This window comes from Diabrotica undecimpunctata, chromosome 8 (assembly GCF_040954645.1).
Source record: "Diabrotica undecimpunctata isolate CICGRU chromosome 8, icDiaUnde3, whole genome shotgun sequence".
In the NCBI taxonomy this organism is placed as follows: Eukaryota; Metazoa; Arthropoda; class Insecta; order Coleoptera; family Chrysomelidae; genus Diabrotica; species Diabrotica undecimpunctata.
Window position 1 is genome coordinate 33,100,097 of NC_092810.1, and position 14,370 is coordinate 33,114,466.

General features: G+C 33.3%; 1 protein-coding gene across 1 annotated transcript in view; it reads left to right on the top strand.

Annotated features, from left to right (window-relative positions):
• The first annotated feature begins 352 nt into the window (after positions 1-352).
• LOC140447409 (trypsin-1-like) overlaps positions 353-14,370 on the top strand; it is a 58,297-nt gene continuing 44,279 nt past the window's right edge. The window contains exon 1 of the mRNA XM_072540046.1: positions 353-507. Coding sequence (XP_072396147.1) covers positions 436-507 — 72 coding nt within the window. The 5' untranslated portion in view covers positions 353-435. The remainder of the gene's footprint in view (positions 508-14,370) is intronic.

Genomic DNA, 14,370 nt, shown 5'->3' on the forward strand with positions numbered 1-14,370 from the left:
ATCAGTAAAGATAGGCTAATTCTTCTTTTTAGTTATAAAGATTTGTGTGCAATCTTCCTCATAGTAAAAAAAAAACGTTAAAAATACCCATCAAGTTTTATTCTACAGTTTTTTGCGTTTTTCTCTAAACTACTTAACTGTGACATCTACACGCCTCAATATATAATATTCATAAAGATCAAAAATATTCTAATTTGCGAAAAATTAAAATATGCGAAACGATACTTCACATCACCCTGTACAATAATAAAATCCACCTCGAAACCTAGATATAATGAGTGTTCTTCATATGACGCGACTTACCATCACCCATCACACATGACCATCATCCGTTGATGATTAGCATGAGGATCTTCTGTTAGTATTCTTTGTCTTCCGTCACCGCGTTGTGGTCTTTCAGCTGTGTCTCTGGTAATCGTCGAATTCGAAGTGAGAATGAACTTTTACATCGTCGCGGTTTTTTGCGGTTTCAGTTGGGTGGTCTGCGATGGCTCTTTACCCCGAGAAGTAAGTAATTATTGTCTTTTATTTAATATATTATACACATCCAATTTTTTATAGGTATCGAAATGTTAATTCCTTGATCATTATATCGTAATTTTGAACCAACAATTTTTGTTACAATGAACAAACGTTTCGGCAATTATCATCTTCAATACAATATAATACATATAATGTAAATTAAATACAAAAATGTGGAGTCACCAAATTAGGTATTGTGATTATTATAGTAATTTCATTATTAAATTTTGTTATTGAAACTTATTGTCAATACAGTTGTTTGATTATGCTCGGCGTAAAAATAAAGTTCGGACAAATTATTTATTTGCAATTATAAGTATAATAATAACTACAATATATTTTAAAATTAAGATTGAAAAGTCTTTTATTTTTCGTCTACTTGAGAAAAGTCACCTAATATGGTTTTTCTTTAAAAATACTATTAAAAAATAATTTTAAATTTTAGGTTTTCTTGGATACTTTTTAAGCGTTTATCAAAAAGCCACAACTTAAAAAATGAATAAAGGGAAATGGGCAGTATTTAAAAAAGGTTTTCTACCCCATATAAGAGGCATAGAATAGGATATCCTAATATCGGGTACCATTTACAATGTAAAATTTCAAAATAAATTTAATTATTTTGGGTTTTTTTGGATTAGAACTACATATTTATTTATGAAAATTCTTCTTCTTTTTCCTCTTTATAACCAATTCTGCCTGTTCATTGGCGAATTAATGGAAGGTTATCACTCCATCTTTTGCGCGGTCGTCCGATACTTCTTCTGCCCATTGGTGACTTATCTCTTGCTACTTTGACTACACGGGTCTCCTCCATTCTGCTTATGTGGTTATTTCATTCTTTTTTTCTATTTTGTGTCCATTCATTTAAAACACTCTGCGTTACATTTTCTTCTAATGCCTTCACTTCTCTTTCGATCTCTCAGCGTATGTTCTGTAATTCTTCTCAGAACTCTCACCTCTGCCGTTTCCAGTAGCCTTTGCGTTGTGGCTGTGTCGGGTCTTATTTCTGAGGAATATGTCACTCTTAGTCTTTTACTAGCTTTATAAATTCTTGACTCTATCTTAGTGTTAATGTGTCTGTTTCGCCATATAGTGTTATTAAGGCATCCTGGTCTATTTGTTTTTTTGTACTTGATCTCTCTCTTCTTTGTCCAGGTCTCCATAGCTGGACAGTGTAATGCTCAGGTATTTTATTGCCATCAATTTCTATTTTACATCTGGTTGGTTCTTTGCTGACTACTATTGTTTTAATTTTCTGAGAGGTGATTGTCATATTAAATTCTTTTGCTCTTATGTTTAATCTAGGGTCCAGACTTTGCAGACTATCTTCATCTTGGGCTATCAATATTGCGTCTTCTGTGTAACAGAGTATTTTTATTTCTTTGTTTCCCATTCTGTATCCTCTTCCTTTGTTAACGCCTTTGCTGATTTCATTCATGATTAAATTGAAAAGCATGGGGCTCAATGAATACTCTTATCTTATTCCGCTGCCTATTTCTATAGGTTCTGTAACTTGTCCATCTATTATGACTTCCATTTTGTTGTTTTTGTAGATATTTTCGATAGTTTTTATAATGTTTGAGGGAACTTCTCTATTATACAGAAGATGGATTATATCTTTGAGTCTTACTCTGTCAAACGCTTTCTATAGGCCAATAAGACACATAAACTCTGGTCTATTATACTCTAATGATTTCTCAGTAATTTGCTTTATAACGTATATTGTATCTGTACACGATCTTCGACTACGAAAACCCTGTTGTTCATCTGCTGAACCTATCCTCTGATTTGTTAGCACTTATTAGCACGTATTTAACAAGTTTATACTTCTGTAGTTTTTTGGCTGTAGTTTTTTATCTTCTTTTTTGAATAGTAGAATTAGTTCGCTTGTTCTCCATTCTTCCGGTATTTTATTGTGTTTTATAATTTTATTAATTAAAGTTGTTATTGTTCTGTCATTGCTGCTCCACAATATTGCAGTAATTCGTTTAGTTTCCCGTCTTTATCTGCTGCACTTATGTTCTTCAGCTTTTCAAGTACTTTCCGAACTTCCAGTACATTTACATTAATTTCTTCATTTGTGGTAATTTCTGGTGTTTTCGGTTCTATCGTCGTTTGCTCTTCCTCTGCATAGAGCTTTTTTAGGTAGTCAATCCACGTATCCTTTTCTATAAGTTTTGGTTTTATTAGTTTCTTTATCTCCATTATTTGACCTCTTATGAAGCGCCATATTTCCTTTTGCAGACCGTAAATATCATGTTCCATTTCTTTCGAAAAGCGTTCCCAGAGATCATTTTTTATTTTTATTACAAGTACACGTGTTTCGTTTCTAATTGCCTTCTAATTATGTTATGCCTCTTGTGTTTTGGTTTTACATGTATTTCAGGTAAGCCTTTTTCTTTTCTTTACATTTTTCCTTCACTTCTGTACAAAACCATTGAGTTCTTCGCCTTGGTAACAATTTATTTTTGTTTATATTTCTTTCACCAAGAACTTCCTTGACCGAGGCTAAGATATTGGACTTAATTTTTGCCCAGTTTTCTTCAACTCCATCACTTTCTGTGATATATGTGTTTCTGCTTTTTTTCGATTATTCTTTTTTGGAATAGGTATATTGTGAAGTCATCCTGTAAGCTTTCGACTTTTATCTTTGTGGTGTATTCTGGTGTTTTGTTATCACATATTATATGTTTTTTCATTCGGATTTTGCACAATACCAATTTATGATCGCTTCCTATTTCTGCTGATGTTAGTGCTCTTACGTCCAAGATTTGAGAGGAGTGTAACTCTCTATTCGACAAAATATAGTCTATCATAGATCTTTCATCTCCTCTATTGTTTTCAAAAGTGTATTTGTATTGTTCTTTGCGAGTAAAAAATGTATTATTAATACGTATTTCGTTTATGCTGCAGAGGTTCGTCAGAAGGTCTCCGTTTTTATTTTTGATATTTTCATTATTCGCTGTTTTATTCCTGAAACTATATGATTGCCAACATGGGCGTTAAAATCACCCATAATGATTATACATTCATCATTTGGGGACTCGTTTATTACAGTCTGAAGGTGTTCGTAGAAGTTTTCCCTTGTAATGGTATCTCTGTTGTTCTCTGCAGCATAGATTGTTATCACATTTAGAGGTTTGGCATCCAGTTTACCTTGTACACTTACTATTCTTTCAGAGGTATATTTACATTCTTGTACTTTGGTGTAAAAATTTTCTGTGTACTAACAGAGCGACTCCTCCTTTGGCTCTGGTTTCTTTCGCAACACCACTGTAAATCATCAGATAGTCATCTAGCATAATTTGACAGTTTCCTTTTTACTTCGTTTCTTGTAGTGCATATATATCTATATTTTTTTCTACAAGCTCTATTGTAATTTCCTGTTCTCTTGTGTTTAGAGACTTTATATTCCAAGTACCGATGTAGTACGATGTATTCGAAGTACATTTCTCGTTTTCCATAAATTCACTGTCCTCTTTTTCGCGTTAGTCGTCGTAATAAAATATGAAAATGTTTTTTTGCAATGAAATATGAAAATGTAGTTCTCGTTTTGCATAAATTCGTTGTCCTCTTTCTCGCGTTAGTCGTCGTAATGAAATATGAAAATGACATATAAAAATACATCTAACAATAAGGTATTTTTTTTATGAATTAAAAATCTAGTTATTTAAGAATAACACACAGTAAATATATTTATCAGAGCAAAAGTAACAAATATACCGGTCTCTTTCACACCAAGAACATTCAACGTGAACCCATTTAAAATAGGACAGATCACCCATTGATCATCCATTCTTTGAAATCTTCAGAATATGGAGTTTTGCAAAAAAAATACAAACGAGATCTTCTTTAAAGTTTTCTACCAGGTCATCTACATCTGAATCATACTCTACTACAAGGGCTGAATCTAAAGATGAAGAACTGCTGGATCCTCTTTTACGTTTATTTTGTTTTTCTTTGGCCACTGACAATTTACTTTTTTTCTGTTGGGCAGGTTTAGTTTTTTCACAAAATTTTTTTCAATGTCACAGGTTGACGGTAATTTTCTTTTTTAAATACTTCTCTTTAATTCATCTTTCTAAGGAGTGCTTGTTACAATGGCAGCTTTGCCACTTCTTGTACTCTTTTTTTAAGATGTTTTAGAAGCTGTTGGAACAGGCATTAAATATGCAAGTGTTTTTCAGGGGATTTAATTAGAATTTAATTAAGAAAAATCTTTCTTAGATAAATTAGATAAATTAAGTGATGAAACGGTAGCTGGTGTAAGCACATATTCATGAATGATAGGGATAGGGTCTTATATTTACAATACGTTTTAGGTTGTAGATTTTTATTAAACAAAAAATTGATCGACCGGTTTCGCTTTTTCCAACGCATTATCAGGCCCTTAAAAAACTAAAGGATATCAGTACAATTCCTTGTACTTTCTAGTTCTGTCACAGGGGTTTCTCTGAGTTACGACCTGAGAGGCACTGTGATCTAGAAGTGGATCAGCTCCCCTACCGAATCTTGACTTCTGTATTCCATGATTAGTAACTGTTTCCACTTAAATGGTATTAGCCATGATAGCTTTACTAAAGATGTCATTAAGGACCTTTAATGCATTGGTTTCTCGTTGTCTTCTGCATTCTGAAGTCATTGACCACTTTCTTTTTCAATTTCTTAATCTAAAGACAATAGAGTGTCCTTCCACTTACCAGCTCAGTAAATGGTGGATTGCTTATCGCGCCAAACACTCGGACCTCAGAGCCTCGTTGGTTATCCAGCACGATGCACCAGATGACCATGATCTAGATCATCACATCAGCAGGTGAGGTTGACATTTGAATAGGAGAGGCTATATGTTGCGCATCACTATCTCATTACACTCCAATCCATGCTGGTACTCCCCAATTTTTGTCTGTCAAGTGAGTGAGTTTTTGTCCGGTGATGGCTATTACAATTTGGTATGTTGTACTCAGTTGAGATATTCATCTGTAGTTGTCACAGACTATTACTCCTCCTTTTTTAAAATTCTGCATTTCTTCTGCTTCCATCTTCTGTTAGTTTGTAAATGTTTGATAATAATTTTTCGCCTTCGTATTTAATCAGCTCGTTCAAGATTTCATCTGGACTAGGTGTTTTTTTGCTGTTTCCATTTTTTAAATAATGTTCAAATATTCATTATATGTTTTTATTAATATTTCATTATCTCTTATGTCTTTCGTTGCGCATTTTTCCTCTTTAGGGCTTTTTATGCATCTATATAATTCTCTAAAGTGTGTTTCCCTTGATGCATTGTCAATTTTAAGCACTTTTCTGTATTTTATTTGTTGAGCTTTAATAGTTCAGGGCTGTTGTTACTATTCTTTTCTAGGTCTTTTAACAATTCTTTGATTCACAGCATTTTTTTTTGTGTTTTTTGCAACATTGGTCTGCTACTTTCTTTTTTTCTTAGTATTCATTTCGGTGATCATCTTCTTTAGTTGATATCTATTGATTGACTATGTTTTTCTGTTTGATTTTGGTGTCGCATCCTGTACCGAATCATTCTTTCCTTCTTTTTATTTCCCTCTGTCCTAGCACCCCTTCCGCTGAATTCAAAAAAGATTTTGTTATATTTTTCCATATTTCCTCTGTGTTATTTGCTTCTGTTAGATTGTCCGTGAGATTCTCATATTATTCTCTTAGTTCATGTACTTTTAACTTTTCCAGGTTCCATCTTCTTTTGTTTTGCCTTGTTCTCTCTGTTTTAACTACCTCTATTTTTATTTCTTTTCTTACTATAAAATGGTCCGTGTCCGCGTTTGTTCCTCGATATGATCTGATCTAATTTACTATTTCTGTGCTTGAAGTTTGTGCTCATGAACGTATAATGAACGTGAATGTCGTGCTTGCAAGATTTATTTCAAAGTTATTTAGAAATTTAACTTTTTCATGTCTTCATTATTTAAGTTTTTTTACCAATGTCTATACCGGCATCGTAAAATTCATTTCTTCAAGGTCACAGCTGTCTCTGATTTCCTTTAATGTCAACCACATCTTTCATTATCGTTAGTATTATGAAAATGACGACAAAAAGTAGTTTTATAATAGCATTTGCCGACGACTTCTGCGGCATGCCTGACTTCTACTAATGTAAGTCGAACAAATTGTTGAACGAATAAAAAAGCGTTAACACGCGACATTGCGATTGACATACAGGGCGATGACTTGGCGCTTAGCCGTGAAGATACTGTCAAGCAAAAAATGCGGAGTTCCTCGAAATTAATAATTAGAATTGTTGTAAGAGACTTGACTTTAAGCGTAATATCAACAAATTGCTACTGCCTTAGATGTTATTAAAAAATCCATCGTATCGTATTGGATGATTGCTAATTAAAACTGCGTGAAATCATATTTAGAATATTGTTAAAATAAGAGGATTGAACGAACAGTAGACTCATAAACAAATTAAATGCCTTTTGTCGATAAAACTATAGAAATAAATAAATTTATTTTTCATTTCAGTAATAACAAAAACTTAAATGTGCATTATATGCTAAAAATTCCTCTGAATGTGCGTCTTCCCAGTAGACAATCCTATTTTTGTTCTTCTGTAATTCCACTTATATTTGAAATATATTTAAAAAATACCGCACCCAGCACATTGACTAAATTAGGTTCTTTAGGAAAATAAGAATGTGGGGAAGATGTACAAAGAAACCTATATTATATTAAAAACTTTACGTCCAAAATCATCCAAATTATCAATTTAGCTCTAAAACTACTTTAATAAACATTTCCATGATTACTAATCTGTTTGCCTTTGAATCCATTTCGCTTCGTTCCAAGCTTTCCTGTATATTTTTCTCTCTAACTATATGTTTTTATCTCTCATATATATCATTCAATGTTATGGAGATGTTATTCACTACAGATACCGTCTATTTGAATGCAGCAGGAGGTTACTCTGATTAATTATTGATCTGTGGCTTGTGGCAAATGCTAGTTTGAAAAAGTAGGGTTTTGCTTATTAGTTTCATCCGTAGTTAGTTAAGAATTATTTAGTTTAAATCAACAAAATTAATACCGGTGAGTATTTTTTATGTTTATGTAATACTTATGAGTATGTTTTGCGATATTTGTGATTATGATAACTGTTTTTTTTTTGTTAAAAAATTTTAAAACAATATTCAGTGTTTAGTTGGGTAAAATGGAATATCCAGTCGTTGGATAAAACTGGATACTATCCAGTTTTGTCCAACCAAAACGTAGATAATTTTTAACAAGCATATTAAATTTAATTTTTAGGGTTGAATGAGGAAAGTATACGCCAAGCAGTGGAAGAGGTTCTTGGCGGAAGAACGGGTTATCTTAAGGCTTTGGGGTATCTCGAACAACTATTGTAGCGAGAGTAAAAAAAACTAAAAATGGAACTATCGAACGAAATTCAGCCAAGAAAGGACCAGGGCGTCACAGACTGGTTTTCACAGCGGAACAAGAGGAGGAGTTGGTGGAACACACTTTGTTAATGGAATCACGACTATTTGGTTTTACTTTGAATGACTTTCGAAGTTTGGCTTTTCAGTTAGCTCAACGCAATGGATTACATGGCCGGTAAAGCTTTGTTTATACAGCTTTCTAAAAAGACATCCAATCGTTAAAGTTCGTACCCCTGAGCCAACATCTCCAGCTAGAGCCATGGGTTTTAATAGGCCTGCCGTAAAAAATTATTTTTTCTTGCTTACTGGCGTGCTTAAAAATATAAAATTCCACCCGAACGGATTTACAATGTTAACGAAACGGGTATAATGACTGTGCCAAAGAAAAGATCGAAATGTTTATCATTGCGGATGAAAAGGCAAGTTGGGTGTATATCTTCTGCTAAACCTGAACTGAGATGATGGCAGTAAGGCTTTCTATCGTTCGTCAGGATAGATGCAAAAAGAAATTCTTTCTAATTGGTTTAGTTATTTTCTTGAGTTTTCAAAACACTTCAAAGAACATCCTGTTCTTTTAGTTGTGGACAGACATACGACCCACACAAAAAATATTGACGTCATAGAGAAAGCTAGAGATATTGGTGTTGTAATGTTGTGCTTCCCTCCGCATACCACGCATCGATTGCAGCTTCCAGGCGTCAGTTTCATGTCACCACTCAGCACTTATTATACGTCAGAAGTTCAAAAATGGATGCAGCGATATCCAGGTCGACCAATGACAGTCCCCCAAATAGGAAAACTTTTCGGAAGCGCATATATGAAAGCTGCTGGCGTCAAACCGCTGTGAACGGGTTTAGAAAGACTGGCATTCAACCTCTCAATCTGGAAATTTTTGAAGACTGGATGTTTGAACCAGCTGAAACCACAGAAACACCGATGAACGATCCGATGATTGGTCCCGTTTTAGAAAATAATCGGCGCTCTTCACATAGTACACCACCATTATCATAAAACCAAGTTGATGGTGATGCAGAAAATGAGAATTCTCCCAATTACATTGCCTTCAGATACTTTTTCACCAAAAAAATCTCCTAAGGTGCTTGAAAATAAGGATAATTGTCATATTACCCCTCCTCCTCTTTCTTGCAACAAGTTCTATCCTAATGCGATACCCTCTTGTTCGTACTTTGTCAATACATTTCAAGTCACTCCCAGAGAACTAGTTGCCCTTCCTCACGCAGAAAGAAAAATTAACCCTAATAATAAAAGGAGAGAAAAAACAGCTGTGTTAACCTCAACACCTTATAAAGAAGAACTGGAGAGGTCTATATAAAATTAAAGCCTGATTTCATAATGATAACCTAAACTAATGTTCGCTTTAGATTAAAGTATACTTTAGTGTCACACCTCACACCCGATTTCATAATAAGTACAGCTCTTTTCATTATTAAAAGTAAACTTAGGTGTTTAAGTTAGTAGGATGGTAATTGTGTTTGTTTCAATTTTGCTTTAAGTAGAAAAGACCTCACTTGAGCGCACTTTCCCTGCGAATGCCTGAGTTGCAGGCCAGTGTCCTAAACACCATTAGAAGCGCTCTGAACAACATCAGAGACGATCTGAACACCATCAGAAGCGCTCTGAACTACATCAGAGAGGAATTGACATGGCACGTGAGACGGATTATATCAGAGACGACTTGACGTGACAAGGACTGTCCGTGTCACGTGTCATGTCAATTCGTCTCTGATGTAGTTCAGAGCGCCTCTGATTGCGTTCAGATCGTGTCTGACGTTGTTCAGAGCCCTACTGATGGGGTTCAGATCGTCTCTGATGTTGTTCAGAGAGCTTCTTAGGTGTTTAGGACAGTGGCCTACAACTCAGGCATGCGCAGGAAAAGTAGTAATAAACATAATTCACAATAATGTTCCCTTAATTTCAACCTAAAATATAATTTCCCTCCCTAAAAAGAAAGAAGACAATTTCCCTCAATTTTAGGTTGAAATTGAGAGAAATTGTATTCTTTTTTCCTTTTTATGGCCTTAAATAAATAGTCTTCTTGTTAATCTGGATTATGATTTACAGGAAACAACACTCCAGTTTCTATTGTAATATTATGAACTACTTCTGTTGGTAATATTGCATTCAAAGCCTTATTCAAATTTAATCTCATTTGATTTTTAAAAATTGGAAATCATCATTTCCATACCCTGTATTGCCTTTCCACAACATTCCTCGTTCGTATGGGAGATTCATTATAAAGATTATCGGCTTCAATTCCAGCATCTTATCTAGCTGTGTCATTCAACGTGATTTGAAACTGTAACCACACTCACCAACTACAAAAAGTAGTGTATACCAAACAAAGTCTCCAGCTTCAAATCTTTGTATGCCACTATTATTGAATATTGTTTGATCATGTACAGACCTCAGCCATCTTGCAACAATATTTCTAATTTTTAAGCTAGACACTAATTATTTGAACATTAATTGCAAAACTTCTTTTTATAAACGATATATTCCAGCATTTGCACCTTCATATGAACCAATTCGTATTAAAGTACAAATAACTGCAGTTACATAGAATGGCATAAAACTCTTCTTCAACTTGGACCATTTTATCATTTATTTGAAACATTTTCAATTCTTGAAACTGTTGTCCTCGAGATACCCATATAATCAACTACTGATATTTTCATTTTTATAGAAGCAAAAAATATTAATGTTAAAAATAACTGTTGGACTGGTGTAACAGCTTCTCTCCTAACTATATTATGTTTATTAATATTTTTTCTATACACATTTGAACATTAATATCGGTTAATTTGACTTTTTAATGATTTTTATCCATTAATGTTAATGTGATGACAAATTTTATTATATCTTAATAATATTACTTACCTCTTTGGAACGAAGTTTTACTGCGATTCAATCTGTTTAAATACATAACGGTATCTTTTGTCAAAGGAAACCCTTCTAAGAAATATGTCATAATATTATTCTAAACAATTCATTCTTTCGCTGTAAACTTTTGAGTGGCGTGCATTATTAAAATTCTTTTTGGGAAGAATTCGAACTTAAAGAAGTAAATCAGAGTCATTTTAAATGATGAATGAAAAAATAACATTTTAAATAAACTTAAAGTAAGACAAAGATGATTGTCAAAATTTTGAGGTTATAATGTATAGTTATAAGTTAATGGACAGTGGAAGTGTGACGTCACAACTGTCAATTACTTTCCAAACAAAAGTTGAAATGCCCAATCTCAAGACTTTTTAAATTCTATAAACTTAACATTTTGCTTCCTCTGCTGCTTTTTTTAAGTATAGTGTTTTTTACGATAATACCATCATAATTCAGTGTTCTATTTCTATGAAATATAGTTTAAAAATTTAAATTAAAGACATTCTAACCTTACTTTATTAATACATGCATTTTATTCCTATTTTTATAAAACAACATGCTTTATTATTTACACAACCTTGTAAAATTGTTGTAGTAACTATTAGGATACTTAGATATTGCAAAAAGCGGAAAGATTCTGTAAAAAAAAAAATGAAAAAATAACGAAAAATACAAATTATCCACACTAAACAAGGTTTGTTTGGAAAGTGAAACTGACAGATGTCAATCAAATCTACGTCATCACTTCCACGGTCCATTGACTGTAAAATTTCTTATATTTAATTTTTTTGTATTTAAATTAATTATGAAATCGGGTGCTATTAAAGAGACGATTTTATATTGTTATTTATTGGATGACATTTATAATTACTTTTAAATTTTGACGTTCGAGAATTAATACGATTTTTCGTACCGAATTTTGGTATCGATCTTTTACTTTTTTGTTTGTTTTACTAGATTTAATTAATTGATACTTTTAATTTTTTACTTTTCATTTAATGTCTGAATTTTGTAAGTTATTTTTCATGCAATTTTTAATTTAAATCTGCTTAGAGTAAATATGTGATGACTAGAAATGAACTGATCGAGAGTAGTGAATTGATGTGAAGAACCGCTACTTTGTGATGCTACCTGTGACGACGCCATCTTGTGTCGCTAGTTCCGTGACGATCGCCTCAGCATTTTACTGTAGAGAAAAAAGTAATACAACGCCAGTATAGAAGCTTTTCTTCAAATATGTTTCCAAACACGCAAAAAGTGGACGGAAGAGGTTTGGCCAAAAATTAACAGTACAATCAAACAATCCGCTGTTATGTAAAGCGAATCAATCATACATGTGTAAATAAGTCAAAGCTTTGAAAACATTAAGTACTCATTATATCCAGTTATTTATATTATACGAATATATTTACCAACTCTCGAGAATCAATGCGCAAAAATCCATAAATAAATATGAATAACAACACGATTTGAGGTACGTGAGACGAATCTTATTACCACACGGTCCTCCTATTATCTTTCGTTTTTTTTTTTCACCTCAGTCGGATGCTTATTAAGAATAATTACTTTGTCTGTGGGTGCCATAAAAACTTTTACAGCAACTGTTATTTTGGTTGGGGTCTAATTTGGTGCTGCCAAATAATAATTATTTTCGTGAAAACTAGTTTTTGAATTTGGGTACTCAAGCAATTTTAAGTTCGTTACTCCTGTCAGTGGCGTCACGCTTTTGTAATGTTAATAATGCATAATCATATACAATCTTGTTGGATTTAACACGGTAACTGAAGTCAAATTCTTACTATACCTTCAGGAATCACTTTGCTTAATAAAGTACCATAGCCTTCGAAGATTTTAATGCCAAAGTCATCAGAGGACGCTGCTGTTTAAATATTGTGGGGGATATGGTCTGGGGCACACAACTGAACCTGAAGATCAACTAATTATTATTAATTACTACCCCGAAGACTCTACACCTAAAAGATAAATGCAGAATAAGAAAATAAAATAATTAGAAACCAAGTCGTCTTCATTCTAATAAAAAATCGATTAAAAAACTGCATCAAATCAGCTACAATTTCTGATTTACTGATCTGGGTCTGATCATAATAACATAGTAACTAAAACACACAGTTCAAGTCAATAAAGGGTTAAACAAAATATATATATTTATATATATATATATATATATATATATATATATATATATATAATATATATATATATATATATATATATATATATAATATATATATATATATATATATATATATATATATATATTATATATATATACCTATATATATATATATATATATATATATATATATATATATATATATATTGTTGATTGATAGTTTCCAAGTATGTGATGGAATTATACTATTTGCCTCACTACTTGCCTATTTTTCATGGGAAAACCAGATTTATGAACATATAGATGGAGTAGCAATGGGAAGCCAACTAAGCCCGGTCGTAGCCAACCTTTTCATGGAGCATCTAGAGAAGAGGGTAATGGACTCAGCATACAAGCCAAGGGTATGGTTTAAATACGTCGATGACACTTTTGTGATTTGGGGTCACGCAGTAGAAAAACAACGATTTCCTGTCTTATATAAACACACTACACCCAAATATTCAATTTACGATGGAAACAGAGAAACACCAACAACTAGCGTTCCTAGATGTATTAGTAAATCGAAGGGAAGGTTACTTAGGACAAAAAGTGTATCGAAAACCTACACACACGGACAGATACCTAAACAGGAACTCAAATCATCATCCAAGCCAAAAACAAGATATCATCAAAACTCTGGCGCAGAGGACGAAGAGAATTTGTGAACCACAGCGTCTGCAAAGTGAACTTCTTCATATTGAAACAGCGCTCACCTCTAATGGTTATACCAGAAATACATAAAGCGATGAACAACGTCTCTAGAAGAAAGGACGAAGAAACAGAATGTATAGGCAAAGCGTTCTTGCCCTATATATCGGGGGAAACGGACAGAATTGGGCGAATACTTAAAAATGCCAATGTAAAGACCCTTTTCAAGCCTACAAAGAAAATCAAGGACTGTTTAAGATCGGCGAAGGACAAACGCGACCCATTAGCAACGGCCGGAGTATACCGAATACCATGCACATGTGGAATGGTATATGTGGGAACCACGAAAAGACACACAAACACAAGGATAAACAAACATAAAAGCCATTGTCGTTTAGGACATATCGACAAATCTGCCGTTGCCGAACACGCTATGGGAAGCGGAGAACATCGGATACTGTTTGAAGAACCGCAGATGCTGGATAAAACATCACAGTACTACCCGCGGTTGTATCTGGAAGAGGTGGAGATATATAAACACCCAAATAATTTTAATCAAATAGAAGAAGGACTAAAAATCAACAAAACATGGATACCAATATTAAAATCCACAAAAACCCTTCCCGCAAAACACGATTATTATTGATTATTATTGATGGACCGACCTGAAATTTTGAGAGTTAGTTAAGCACTACAAGTCCCTCCTTTGGGAGCATTCAC